This window comes from Pelophylax lessonae (assembly GCF_965119305.1).
Source record: "Pelophylax lessonae genome assembly, chromosome: 3".
Classification (NCBI taxonomy): Eukaryota; Metazoa; Chordata; class Amphibia; order Anura; family Ranidae; genus Pelophylax; species Pelophylax lessonae.
In genome coordinates this window covers 286,830,763-286,846,419 of record NC_138770.1, presented here as the reverse complement: position 1 = coordinate 286,846,419, position 15,657 = coordinate 286,830,763, and the positions used below count along the sequence as shown (strand labels likewise).

The window sequence follows — 15,657 nt, the reverse complement described above, 5'->3', positions numbered from 1 at the left end:
AACATGTACTTTTTTACGTGTAACTCCAGCCCAAAAAATTCATAAGGATACAGACAGCAGTACAAACCTCATTGTGGCTTTAACCCCACACCATACAGTACTGTACTAGTCAAAACTAAAAGGCTAAAAGAGACCCAGAAGGATAGTTACATTCAACATAGCTAGAAGTACAAGTACAATACAGTGGTCCTGCTCCCAATACAGAGTAATGTAATCTCACCAGTTTCCAGACAGTTCCACCAGCTTCTGCCTGTGCAGTGGGATGCTTCTGGGCAGTGTGGGGCAATCAGTACATGTAGTACATGCAGCGTGCATTGTGGCCGGCACTAAGATGGATGCTATCCAGCACAGGAGCAAGAAGAAGCCGGAAGAAGCCAGCAGTGACGTCACGCGGGCGCCGCCACCGTTCGTAAGTAGGAGTCCTTCGTCACGCCCCCGTTCGTAAGTAGGAGTCGTTCGCAACTCGGATGTTCGTAAGTTGGGGACTGGAGAAACTAGTTGTGATTTTGACCCATTCTTCCACACAAACAGTCTTCAAATCTTGAAGGATCTGTGGGCCTCTTCTATGAACTCTGATCTTTAGTTCTTTCCATATATTTTCTATTGGATTCAATTTAGGTGATTGGCTGGGCCATTCTAGCGGCTTTATTTTCCTTCTTTGAAACCAATTGAGAGTTTCCTTGGCTTTGTGTTTGGAATCATTGTCTTGCTGTAACGTCCACCCTCATTTCCTCTTTATCATCCTGGTAAATGGCAGCAGATTTTTATAAAGAATGTCTTGGTACTTTTTTACATTTCAAAACAGAATATGAGGTAAGCTGCTAGCACTTGGAATAAAGATACAAGCTTCAAAAAACAAAATAGCAAACAAATAGTGCAGAGCTTGTCACAGATAATAAAAGCAATAAATGAAATATATATATGACAGTATATGTAAATCATGTAAAAATCAAACAAAAAGTCCATAGATGGGTGGTCAAATCCAGGAGAGAAAAGGTAAATAACACCAGCATTCCTAGAAGAACCATATACAGATAGGGAAAGAGGGTGGCTGGAAAACCAAAAAGAAGCTTTACACCCTATGTGATATAGGTAATCCCCTTACCAGGTCAAAATGACCACTAATTCACCAATTCATAGGTGGTCAAAATAAGCAATCGACTGATCGTCCATCCATAAGGCAATGCTGCATAAGGGTCACCCGTCATCCAGCTAATAACTCCTTTTCCAGGAATCCTTCAGGACGGTCACATGAGAGATAGGCTTCACCTCCAGCGATGCTGACTGTAGGGGATGTAAGTTTAGTTCATAATATGTGCTGGAGGTATGATGGCTGGTTTCCTCTCCCTTAGATCTTAAAATGGAATAATCGACTGGAGGATTCCTGGAAAAGAAGTTATCAGCTGGCTGACGGGTGATCCTTTATGCAGCATTGCCTTATGGATGGATGATTGGTCGATTGCCTAAGGGTAAGGGGATTACCTATATCACATAGGGTGTGAAGCTTCTTTCTGTTTTTTTCCACTATCTGTATATGGTTCCTCTGGGAATGCTGGTGTTATTCACCTTTTCTCTCCTGGATTTGACCACCCATGTATGGACTTTTTACATGATTTGCATATACTGTCATATATATATTTCATTTACATTTTTACATTCATTTTTCCTTTAATGACATAAAGTTTACCACTTCCGTATGCTAAAAAACAGTCCCACACCATGATGTTCCCACCTTCAAACTTCACTGTTGGTATGGTGTTTTGGGGTAATGTGCAGTGCCACTTGACCTCCAAACACGGTGTGTTTTATGGCATTCAAAGAGTTCAATTTTTGTCTCATCTGACCAGATCATATTTTCCCAGTATTTCACAGGCTTGTCTAAATGTTGTGCAGCAAACTTTAAACGACCTTCAACATGCTTTTTCTTCAGCAATGGAGTCTTGCATGGTGAGCGTGAATACAGGCCATTGAGGTTGAGAGCATTATTTATTTGTTTTCTTTGAAACAATTGTACCTGCTACAGTATCTCACAAAAGCAAGTATACCTCCCATTTTTGTACATATTTTATTATATCTTTTCATCTGACAACACTGAAGAAATGACACTTTGCTACAATGTAAAGTAGTGAGTGTACAGCTTATATAACAGTGTAAATTTCCTGTCCCCTTAAAATAACTCAACACACAGCCATTATAGTCTAAACAGCTGGCAACAAAAGTGAGTACACCCCTAAGTAAAAATGATCAAATTGGGCCCAAAGTGTCAATATTTTGTGTAAAAAATAAAAACATCTGGCGCACAACGGGGAATAAAAGTATCACCAGGGACTTCACAAGTGTCACTGAAAACACAACAACCAATGTGGATACAGTGCCTTGCGAAAGTATTTGGCCCCCTTGAAGTTTGCGACCTTTTGCCACATTTCAGGCTTCAAACATAAAGATATAAAACTGTATTTTTTTGTGAAGAATCAACAACAAGTGGGACACAATCATGAAGTGGAACGAAATTTATTGGATATTTCAAACTTTAACAAATAAAAAACTGAAAAATTGGCGTGCAAAATTATTCAGCCCCCTTAAGTTAATACTTTGTAGCGCCACCTTTTGCTGCGATTACAGCTGTAAGTCGCTTGGGGTATGTCTCTATCAGTTTTGCACATCGAGAGACTGAAATTTTTGCCCATTCCTCCTTGCAAAACAGCTCGGGCTCAGTGAGGTTGGATGGAGAGCGTTTGTGAACAGCAGTTTTCAGTTCTTTCCACAGATTCTCGATTGGATTCAGGTCTGGACTTTGACTTGGCCATTCTAACACCTGGATATGTTTATTTGTGGACCATTCCATTGTAGATTTTGTTTTATGTTTTGGATCATTGTCTTGTTTCTTAAATTAATGTATTCATTTCATTTGATATTTTGCCCATGAGCTGTTTATTATTATTGTTTCCTGTGTGTTTTTAACCACTGCTTATTCTTTGTTTTGTATACTGCAGTCCAATATGCTAAAATCCTTTATCCATATGAGCTAGATGCTGTTTGTTGTACTAGAATAACACCATTTGCCGTTGTATTTGAAAATAAGGCGGCTTTAGGACCGAGTAGGTTCAGGCTCCTTCTCTACTTAAATCCCATTTCCAAAATGGCGCAATATCAGCTTGAGGAAGGAGCACATGCTCCGAGAACGCGTCGCTGGCGCCATGATGTTATCACGCTACCGGAAGTGACGACGGATCGGCACCTGAGTGTCCCCGGGACCAGGAAGAGTGGCCAGCCACCGCTTACAGCCTGTCGACCGTTACTGCTCCAGCCATCCTGATCCTACTGGAGTGTTGTTATGAGCCTTTGTATTTATCACCTTTGTGAGTACCCCTTTTCCATTGATCTTATCTAATAAATCTCAAGTTACTGCACTCAGAGTGGCGCCTGTGTTTCCTTCTCAATATTTTGTGTGGCCACCATTATTTTACAGCACTGCCTTAACCCTCTTGGGCATGGAGTTCACCAGAGCTTCACAGGTTGCCACTGGAGTCCTCATCCACTCCCCCATGACGATATCACGGAGCTGGAGGATGTTAGAGATCTTGCGTTCCTCCACCTTCAATTTGAGGATGCTCAATAGGGTTTAGGTCTGGAGACATGCTTGGCCAGTCCATCACCTTTACCCTCAGTTTCTTTAGCAAGGCAGTGGTCATCTTGTAGGTGTGTTTGGGGTCGTTTTTATGTTGGAATACTGCCCTGCGGCCCAGTCTCTTAAGGGAGGGGATCATGCTCTGCTTCAGTATGTCACAGTACATGTTGGCATTCATGGTTCCCTCAATGAACTGTATCTCCCCAGTGCCAGCAGCACTCATGCAGTCCAAGACCATGACACTCCCACCACCATGCTTGACTGTAGGCAGGACACATTTGTCTTTCTACTCCTCACCTAGTTGCCGCCAAACACGCTATCTGAACCAAATAAGTTTATCTTGTTCTCATCAGACCACAGGACATAGTTCCAGTAATCCATGACCTTAATCTGCTTGTCTTCAGCAAACTGTTTGCAGGCTTTCTTGTGCATCATCTTTAGAAGAGGCTTCCTTCTGGGATGGCAGCCATGATGAACAGTTTGATGCAGTGTGAGGCATATGGTCTGAGCACTGACAGGCTGACCCCCCACCCCTTCAACCTCTGCAGCAATGCTGGCAGCACTCATTCCTCTATTTCCTAAAGAAAACCTCTGGATATGATGCTGAGCACGTGCACCCAACTTTTTTGGTGGACCATGGCAAGGCCTGTTCTGAGTGGAACCTGTCTTGTTAAACCGCTGTATGGTCTCTGCCACTGTGCTGCAGCTCAGTTTCAGGGTCTTGGCAATCTTCTTATAGCCTAGGCCATCTTTATGTAGAGCAACGATTCTTTTTTTTCAGATCCTCAGAGTTCTTTATCATGAGGTGCCATGTTGAACTTCCAGTGACCAGTATGAAAGAGTGAGAGCGATTACACCAAATTTAAAAACACCGGCTCCCCATTTACACCTGAGACCTTGTAACACTAATGAGCCACATGACACTGAGGATGGAAAATGGCTAATTGGGCCCAATTTGGACATTTTCACTTAGGTTTGTACTCACTTTTGTTGCCAGCGGTTTAGATATGAATGGCTGTGTATTGAGTTATTTTGAGGGGACAGAAAATGTAGTGTTATACAAGCTGTACACTCACTACTTTACATTGTAGCAAAGTGTCCTTTCTTCAGTGTTGTCACATGAAAGGATATAATAAAATATTTGCAAAAATGTTAGGGGTGTACTCTTTTGTGAGCTACTGTATATGCCTTAAAGTGTTAGCAAACCCCGGACCCTGCATTCACTATATCTGGTCTCCCACAGTACACAGAACATGGGCATGCAAATATTTTAGTAAATATAAAATTCTAAATACCTTTTTTCATTAGCAGTCTTTAGCAGTCTTGTGACTTCTATGAGTGTCTGGTTAAAGCTTGTAGGAAGTGTCTTCATTCTCCCATAATTTTCCTATGAGAATGCAGGACCCTGACCCTCTGTCTGGACAGTGCTGCTTGGTCCTGTGCTAATCACATGGACTCTCCCAAAAAAAAAAATATATATATATACACATACATACATATGTGACTGTGGAAGAAGGGGAGGATCAGAAAAGACAGGATCAAACAGTTTTTACACAACTCAGAGGATTAACCCACTTAGGTTACACAGTGAGCATAACAAGCATGCTTTACTGCATATACAGACTGATTTTACTGTTGTGAGTTTGTTAACACTTTAAGCATTTCACAGGCTTTCCATTGATGTGATCACTGTGATTAAAGGTTACAGTGACCAGAAGCTGGTACTACCAGCTCCTGGTTGTAAACAGTGAATGGGAGCCATTAGTGACAGAAGAGAAACAGTGAGGAGGACCCTGAGCTAGCATATGCTTCCAGCAAAAAAAAACAGCACCAGCTGTACACATATATGTGGCAACATGGCCGTAGAGCCCAACATTGTTCTGCTACATACAGTACCTTGAAAAAGTATTCATACCCCTTGAAATTTTCCACATTTTGTCATGTTAGAACCAAAAACGTAAATTTATTTTATTGGGATTTTATTGTGATAGACCCACACAAAGTGGCTCATAACTGTGAAGTGGAAGGAAAATGATAAATGGTTTTCAAAATGTTTTACAAATAAATATCTGAAAAGTGTGGCATGCATTTGTATTCAGCCCTCCTGAGTCAATACTTTGTAGAACCATCTTTCCCTGCAATTACAGCTGCAAGTCTTTTTGGGGAGGTCTCTACCAGCTTTGCCCATTCTGCTTTGCAAAATAGCTCAAGTTGTCAGATTGGATGGAGAGTGTCTGTGAGTGTCTGTGAACAGCAATTTATAAGTCTTGCCACAGATTCTCAATTAGATTAAAGCCCCGTACACACGCGTCGATAATTGGCCGTGAATTTTCGGCCAACGTCCGATTGGCCAATTTTCGGCTTGTTAGTATGATGCTTCCGACAACCAACACCGACTTTTCGGCCGAAAAAAATCTGGTGTGCAGGCTATAAAATTTTTGTTGGCCGTCAACACAACGGCCGATTTTCCGTCAGTCAGTACAGATTTCGGCAGACAAAAATCTGATGAGCAAGACTGGGCATGCTCAGAGAAGAAAAAACACACGGAAAGTAAACCAGCACATGACATCACTTCTGAAGTTGATTTTTCTTTGGCCGAGAAAATTCGTGTGCAGTCTAGGCACATTCCAACCAACAAAACACCACTCTGGACAAAAGTGGGACGATCGGTCGGCCGATAATCGTTGCGTGTGTACGAGGCATTAGGCCTGGACTTTGACTGGGCCATTCTAACACATGAATATACTTTGATCTAAACCATTCCATTGTAGCTCTGGCTGTATGTTTAGGGTCTTTGTCCGGCTGGAAGGTCAATCTCCGTCCCAGTCTGAAGTCTTTTGCAGACTCTAACAGGTTTTCCTCTAAGATTGACCTGTATTTGGCTCCATATATCTTCCCATCAACTCTGACCAGCTTCCCTGCCCCTGAAAAGCATCCCCACAACATGATGCTGCCACCACCATGGTGTGTTCAGGGTGATGTGCAGTGTTCGTTTTTTGGCCACACATAGAGTTTTGCTTTTAGGTCTAAAAGTTAAATTTTTGTCTCACCTGACCAGAGCACCTTCCTCCACGTTTGCTGTGTCCCCCACATGGCTTCTCGCAAACAGCAAACGGGACTTCTTATGGCTTTCTTTCAACAATGGCTTTCCTCTTGCCACTCTTCCATAAAGGCCAGATTTGTGGAGTGCACAACTAATAGTTGTCTTGTGGAAAGATTCTCCCACCTGAGCTGTGGATCTCAGCAGCTCCTCCAAAGTTACCTCGAGCCTTTTGGCTGCTTCTCTGATTAATGCTCTCCTTGCCTGGCCTGTCAGTTTAGGTGTACAGCCATGTCTTGGTAGGTTTGCAGTTGTGCCATACTCTTTCCATTTTCAGATGATAGATTGAACAGTGCTCCATGAGATGTTCAACGTTTGGGATGTTTTTTTATAACCTAACCCGGTTTTAAACTTCTCCACAACTTTATCACTGTCCTGTCTGGTGTGTTTCTTGGCCTTCATAATGCTGTTTGTTCACTAAGGTTCTCTAGAACAGCTGTATTTATACTGAGATTAAATTACACACAGGTGGACTCTAAAATCTAGTGGAACCAACTGACTTCCGAAGTCACCTAATTAGTAAATAGTTAGGGGTATCAGAGTGAATACAAATGCACACAACACTTTTCAGATATTTATTTGTAAATCATTTTAAAAAAACGTACATCATTTTCCTTCCATTTCACAGTTATGTGCCACTTTGTGTTGGTCTATCACATAAAATCCCAATAAAAATACATTTACGTTTTTGGTTGTAAAATGACAAAATGTGGAAAGTTTCAAGGGGTGTGAATACTTTTTCAAGGCACTGTATATGCAGGTTTGTAAAAAAAAATGATAAAGCAACAGGTTCACTTAATATGTAGCCTGATGAGCATCACATACTTTTCCTTCACTTATCTAATAAGGCACAGAGAGCAAAAGGATATACTGTACCTTTCCTCACTTCCAGAGATGCACAGAGAACCATGTGCCAGCACTAGATTAGTCAGTCAATCTGGTGAGTTAAAGCCTACAAAGAAAAAGGTGAATATTTGCTGCTTGGAAGGGTATCTTGAACCTGATGGTTTGCCCTGCATGGCCAAAACCAAGGTTCACTTTTAGCTGCTGAAAAAAAAAAAAAATTTTAAACCAACTCTACGCATCAGCTAAAAAAGAGTTAATTTATCATTACATGCAGTTCTATACAATCCTACATGTCAAATGCACAAAACGGCATTTCCAAAGTCAGTTAGAACAATGCTGGTTCTTTATTACATTACTGAATCCACACACAGAAGGTCTTTGATTTCAGTATCTGTTCTCAGGTGTACATTATTTTGTCAATTTGCTCCAACGTCTGTTGACCAAAAGTAAAAACATTTGTGATTTATTTATATTTTTTATGCAATCTTCTGAATTGTAAAAGCTCCGTATATTTTAGGTCGAATGTACGTTATGGGGTTCATGCAGAGGAAAACAGCTGTACTAACAGGCCCTGGAATCAAGGCTTGTGGCTAAACTAGGCAAGTTTATTGGTGTGTGGGAAATGGAAGAAATAGATTCAGACTGTGGAAAAATATTGGTCAAGGGAAATCTACCACTGCATTGCCAAAGCCAATAAAGCAAATTACATCTTGAAAGCAGCTGTGAATGTTTTTCGAAAGGAATACGCTGTCATAAATTCTCCCCAATGAGTTAAGAGCCAACTGTTACAGAATAAAAAGAGTTTTGAGGAGGAAGGCATGTTTCCAAGTTGATTTATTCATCACCAGAGTGGTTGGTACAGTTTTTGTACTGACTTTCCTGAAAAAAACCCCCAAAAAACGGCATACATTTTATTTAACACAGCACACTAAAATTTGCACACCTAGTTTCAACATTCTGTCTTCAGTGAACATAAATCCAGTCTGCGATGCCAGCAGGAAGGTGGGACATAAGCTGCAGCTTTATCCAGTAGTAGGCGTCTGCAGGAATGTACCGTGTATTGGGGTATTTAGAGGATAATGCTTCTGTGATTGCATTGAGAACAGCAGTCATATCTTTTTGACCAGAACCAACGAAAGCTTTCATTTTGGCAACCTGCTGAGAAAAATGAACGCTCCCATAGTCAGCACGTACAATTTCTGAAGCTTGCTCCCACAACTCTTTTCCACGTCTTTCTACTCCTTCTTTGGTGAATATTCCAGTGGCAGCTATGAAGTTTCCAGGTTCAATCGCAATGACCTTCACCCCCCACTTGTACATTTCTTGTCGTAGACAGTCAGAAAAGGCCTCAACTCCATATTTGGAAATGCAGTAGCTTGACCGGGATGGGCTGCCCATTCTTCCAAGCATGCTAGCCATACATACCACCCGACCTTAAAAGCAAACAAAACCAGAAAGTGTGATTTTTTTTTTTTACTGAAAAAAACATCAAGACCTAACAGTAAAAGTAAAAGTATCCATAGTATCAGGGGATTGTTCATAGATTCAGTCAGTTTTGGGAGGATGATGGTATTAGACTTCACTAGACTCCACCTTATCTCAGGGGATGGTAATCAGGCATGTTGGGGTAGTTAACGATTTCTATTATTTCCCCTTACTTATCTGGTGCAAAAGGTATGACTGCACTTCACCCTGCTTACTCACAGTGAAATATATATATATATATATAATGCATACTTGGCCAATCTGAACATATGGTTACTCAAAAAACTCCCTAAAAGATATTTTGGTTGTGGAGTCATTCCTAGACATCCAACTCTCCTTTGATATGTAGTACCAACTTGAATGAGCACATACTTACCATCAGACACAGTGGGGTTAATTTACTAAAGAGCTAAGTAAATGAGGTAAAGCTTCACTTTGTAAAGAATACTCAATCACATGCAAAGCAAGGTAAATAATGATAGAAATGAGCAGAGCTTCCCCTCAGATCTACAGCAACTGCACTTGCAGTGCAATTCCAAGTGCACTTGCAGTCAACAGTATATTTGCTTTTAGTAAATCAAGCTCAATGGGGTTGATTTACTAAAACTGGAGAGTGCAAATTCTGGTGCAGCTGTGCATGGTAGCAAAACTGTTTCTAACTTCAGCTCGTTCAATTACGCTCTGACAAAAAAAAATGGAAGAGGATTGGTTTCTATTCAGAGTTGCACCGGATTTTGCACTCTCCAGTTTTAGTAAATCAACCCCTATGTCTTTTGGTCAAGTTTAGGTCATAAAAAACTATTGGTCAAACACTCATTCTTGATTATAGCTGTGCAGCAGGTACAAACCCCTGGCAATCTCATGCCAGCTCACCATGAGGCAAAAAGTAGGGATCAGACGAGGATTTCTAATCTGTTTCAGTGCTTGTAAATTGCATGTAGAGCAAAGAAATAGATGGGCAGAAATACAAATGCTATTAGGTAAAACATTTCCTTTATATGGATTTTTATCTTCTATTAGTGCAATATGCATACAATGTCAATGAATACATGGATGTTCCAGGACATAGGTCATGGAAATCATACAGGTTAAGGGACAATAGCCTAGAAACCGTGCACAACAGGCAGCAACTAAAGACAAAGGAAAAAAATACAGCATTATCTTACATGAATTGTGGGCTATTTCTATCTACTCCGTATAATATACCATTAGATGTAATAACATAAGTGGCCACTAGATGTCCTCTTCGTGTGGCCAAGGGGTAAAATGATAAAGTATAAGGGCTCTTTCACACGGAGCCGACTGCATTGCGATCCGCTCCGGTGTAACGTGAGAATTACCTACCCCGTGAGAAAAACCTACCCTCGCCACTTCCGGCCAGAAACAGCTGAGCAGCGCAGCAGTGCGCATGCTCAGAGCCCCGGATACCTAATGGAAGAACTGAGGAGCTTACTAGTGCGCATGCGCACTAGTATGAAACGATCACGGTGTACCGTGAAATAAACCTACCGACGCGGCGGTTACATAAAACAGCTGTGCAGAAATACGAGTCATCTCCGCTCCTGTGCCTGTCACTTCCCTGCTCTCGGCAAGTAAATATAAAAGCGGCTCTCGGCTCCGTGATTTATGTTTTCATACACCCGCCGCCGCTTTTATATTTACTATCCGAGATCAGGGAAGTGACAGGCACAGGAGCGGAGATGACTAGTATTTCTGCACAGCTGTTTTAATGTAACCGCTGCATTACATACGGTGCCGAGCACCGGAAGTGACGAGGGGTGGGTTTTTCTCACGGGTAGGTAACTCACGGAACACCGGCACTTTTTTTTCACGGAGCGGATGACACTTGTGTCATCCGCTCCGTATGTCCGCATATCATCCCATCCGTTTGCGGATGATATACGGACATAATGTATGTCTATGGGCATTGTGGATGTCAGCGGATGACACCGCTGACATCCGATTTTGCATCCGTTCCGTTTTTTTAAACGGAACAAAAATAGGGTTCTGTTCCGTTCCAAAAAACGGAACAGAACTGAAAGGATGAAAATCGGATGTCAGCGGATGGTCATGGACTGGAATGCTGTAAAACGCAGCAAAAATGTACTGGAACACACATGTCCTTATTTAAGGTTGAGGAAAAAAAAAGGGGGGGGGGGGCAAATGCACTGGACTGTATCAAAAACCCACTAAAAAAACGCATCAGAAACGCACTGGAATGCATCAAAAACGTACATGCAGGAACGCATCCGGACTGCGTTTCTATGGTGTTAATTGACCCTTATACATTTAACATATTTATATATTTTAATACATTTTATAAATAAGATCATATAATATTAAATATCCTAATGTAAAACTGCCTTTAACATTTGGATTGGAATAATTGATGACGATGGCTGTGGATTTGATTGGTTTGGCCCAATCCATATGTAAACTGTGTATATAAGTGATAGACGTATCCAGGCACATGACCCCTGATGACGTCAGACGTTTACTGACAAAACACGTTGGACGGATATTCGGAGATACATCATATCCGGTAGTTGGAACACAGGTGGAACGCATACCGGCATTCCTAATGTTTTTAATGCTGGATTGATTCAACTTAAATGTAAGCACAATATTTGTTGGTTTTTAAAAAAAGTCTAAAATACTACACCATGAGAGCCCTCTCCTCTCTCTCTTCTTATCTGCACACTTATGCAGAGTTACAATAGAGCGCTGTAGCACCGTGTTACACATCCTATGAGAATTTCCATATCAGGAGGTATAGGTGGATGTTAGCAGCAATCTGAATGCGATTTTAGGGTGATCAGCCTGTGAACTCTCAGGAATACCCCTCTGCTGTTTTGGACTCCCTGTAATAGGGGTCAATAGAGTCTGGTGAGTGCGTTGTGCATCCATATGTTGGTGGAAAGGAAATCACCCTGTCTTCACATATGGTGGATGCTTAATTCACGTTAAGTGGATTTATTTTCAACTTTGTGGACTGTTAATTTTTATTATATTTTTTCATTTATAAATCTAAATGGATTTTTGTAAAATCTTACCGTAAAAAATCCTTTTCTCTTAGCTCATTGACAGACGTAGTCCTCGGTGATACAGCACCTTCGGGTTATGTTGCCTCCACAGGAGCAGGACTAGACAGGAAATTAAAAAGCTCTGGCCACACCCTAGGGGCAGTCCCAGAGGGTATATCCTCTCTCTCTCTGCCTCAGCAAATCAGTTATGTGAAAAAGCAGTCTTTAGAGATTTTAACCCAACCCAACTCAAAAAACAGAGGGGCGGGGACTACGTCTGGCAATGAGCTAAGAGAAAAGGATTTTACGGTAAGATTTTACAAAAATCCATTTTTCTCTAGCGCTCATTGACAGACGTAGTCCTCGGTGATACAGCACCTTCGGGACGTCCCAGAGCAGTATCACAAATGAGGGGTGGGAAAATGAAATCAAATCCCAATCTAGAAGGCCCAACCGGTGCCAACTAGAAGTTTACAATGCTCATCCTTAATGATGAGACTCAACAAAAAAGAGAAAAAAAATTTTTTTTTTTTTCAAACAGAAAAAAACCCTCGAGGTAGACCACCGGTCTCCTCAAATTGCGGCCTGCAAAACCTTGCGGCCAAATGAGGCATCCGCCGATGCCGTCACATCAATTTTATAGAATTTTGTAAAGGTATGTACCGACGACCAGGTGGCCGCCTTACATACCTGGACCACTGACGCCTGATGGCGAAAGGCCCAGGAAGTACTGAGCGCTCGAGTGGAGTGCGCCCTAACAGGGAACGGAGGACTCTGACCCTTAATAGAATAAGCCTGTACCACCGTTTGTCTAATTTATTTGGCAATGGTCGCGGCAGATGCAAGCAAACCCTTTCTGGGGCCATCCGTGATCACAAAAAGTGAATCCGTCTTACGGAATGATTCCGTAGCTTTCAGGTATACCCTGATTGCCCGAACCACATCTAAGGAATGCAACGCATGTTCCCGATGATGCTTGGGCTGAGGACACAAGGAAGGTAGTACAATATCTTCATTCAGATGAAAATCTGAAACCACCTTAGGAAGAAAGGATGGCTTAGGATGAAGTACTACCTTATCCCTATGATACTAGGTATGGGGACTGGCATGATAATGCAGCCAGTTCTGACACCCTGCGAGCAGAAGTGATAGCCACCAAGAAGGCCACCTTCTGGGATAAAGTAAGCAAGGGAATCTCCCTGATGTTTTCAAAGGGAGGTTTCTGTAGAACCGACAAAACCAAATTAAGATCCCAGGGCGGTAAGGGCGCGCGGACTGGTGGAGCCAGGTGCCGCACCCCCTGGATGAAATTCCGCACCAAGGACTTGGTAGCTAAAGGTTTCTGAAAGAAGATTGCTAATGCTGAAACTTGACCCTTGATGGTGCTCAAGGCTAGTTTCTGCTCAACCCCTTTTTGCAAAAAAGCCAATATTCGAGTCACCGAATAGGTACGTGGAGGAAATCCTAAAGATTCGCACCACGCAATATAAGTCTTCCATGTGTGATAATAGACCTTGCTGGAAGTCGCTTTCCTTGCTTTAATAAGGGTAGGAATGACTGAAGCTGACAACCCTCTGTCCTTCAGTACTTGGGTCTCAATGGCCAGGCCATTAAAACCAGCGACTGTAAAGCACAATGGTAAATTGGTCTTTGAGACCACAGACATTCCCTGAGACGAAGTTCCCATGGAACGTCTGCGACTAGCATGTCCAAGTCGGCCAGGCCGGCTTGACGAGGCCAGCCTAGAATTTCTAGGACCACTGGCGCTGACTGGATCTGAACCAGGCGTCCCTAGAGCTATCTGGCCCCGACCATCCGAGAAAGTCTGGTCGTTTTCTGTTCCCACACATTTATCAGATACCTGATTGTTATCAGGAAGGGTGATCTTTTCTGGTTGAACCTCAGGGACCGAAGTCACCCGACTTGAGGCTTCTTGGCCTATCTGGTCAACCAGATCCGATTCCTGTGAGGTATCGGGACTAATCTTAGGAAAAGGTAAAGGAAAAGATCTATTCAGGGAACGGTAACTACCGCTTCCTGTAGTGCTTAAATGTTGGAAGGGAAGAATCGCACCGGTAGTAGTGGTTGATGCTCGATCTAATGTCCTGAATACCAGTGAAAACGTCCCCCCACCCTGAAACCGGGTGGGGGCGCACCTTCAGGCTGTGTACTCCTTTGCTTCGGGTTTTGGCTGGGTTGGTCCTCTGTTTGTCCGACCAGCCCTTCTTAAACCCTCCTGGAGGAGTCTTGCCTTTCCCGCTTGTTCCAGCCGGGCGCCCTTTATGGGCGGTAAAGAAAGGTCCTCGCTTGTTGCCAGGTCCCTTAGCTTTAGCAGCCTGTGGCAAAAAAGTGCTCTTGCCCCCAGTGGCATCCTTAATGATTTCATCTAGGTTGGCCCCAAATAGACGATTCCCCTGAAAGGGGAGATTTGTCAAGGTCTTTTTGGAACCTAGGTCAGCTGACCAGCATTTTAACCACAGCACACGTCTGAGGATGACCGCTGACATAGATGCATGCCCTAATAGGGGAGTAGTGTCCAAGGCTGCGGCACAGATAAACTGTAGCCCTTGTATAATCTGTTCCATCAAATCAGATGTCTCCTGGGGAATATCTTTTCCCCTAAGGTCTTGGCGTACCATTCTCGCCCATTCCGTAAGTGTCTGGGAAACTAGACCAATAACAATTACTGGTCTAAATGCTGACCCTATCAGAGAGAAGATGGTGCGGGACTCTGCTTCCATCTTTCGATCCACCGGATCCTTAAAGGACGAAGTGTCCTCCACTGGGATAACCGTGGCTTTATTCAGCCTGGAAATAGGTGGATCCACCACTGGTGGTACCGTCCATTTCTTAATGATGGATTCCTCAAACGGATAGCGTCTAGCAATACGCTTGGAAATAGTAAAGGTACGTTTAGAATGCTCCCATTCTCCTTTAATCTTATTACCGAAACACTTGGGTACAGGAAAAACCTTCACCGTTTTGATGGGCTTATTAGTACCAAAAGGAATCTCTGTTTCAGTTGCCTCTGCCGGTAAAACCTCAAGTTTTAAGGTTTCCTGCACTGCCACAACTAGTGCGTCCACCAATGCTTCTTCCTGAATTATAGCGGGAGAAGAAACGTCCTCCTCACTGTCTGAGGGAGCTTTACCTGAGATAACAGCTCTTGCAGAGGGACCTGCAACTGCAGTGACCATCTTTGAATCTGAGTCAGAGGTGTCAGATAGTATAGGGGTAGGCGGGGGTCGCTTCCTTGACCCCCGTCCCTGACAGGCCGCCTCCACCCGAGCCACCATAGACTCCAAAATTGCTGTAAATGACTCTACACTCTGTGCACCGGTGGGTCCCGTGGCCCCCTCAAGGGAAACAGGTGGGGGAATATGTGTGGCAGGGTCCATGATAATTCCAGTCACTTCCTGGATAATATAATTCAAAAATAAAAAACTTTTTTTTTTTTTTTTTCAGACCCCCAGCGCCACAAAAAAGCCCCTTAGTGTTACCTGCTAAGGATCCCTATCGATCGAGAGAGAGAGAGATAGACCCCCAGGCTCACCACTTGATGCTCAGAGTTTAAC

The 15,657-nt window shown here is 42.8% G+C and overlaps 1 protein-coding gene across 1 annotated transcript in view; it reads right to left on the bottom strand.

The window, feature by feature from the left end:
* Positions 1-8,524: 8,524 nt before the first annotated feature.
* Positions 8,525-15,657, bottom strand: part of LOC309551376 (D-beta-hydroxybutyrate dehydrogenase, mitochondrial-like) — an 80,164-nt gene continuing 73,031 nt past the window's right edge. Inside the window, exon 5 of the mRNA XM_082251949.1 lies at positions 8,525-9,007. Within this exon, the coding sequence (XP_082108075.1) occupies positions 8,538-9,007 (470 nt within the window). The 3' untranslated portion in view covers positions 8,525-8,537. The remainder of the gene's footprint in view (positions 9,008-15,657) is intronic.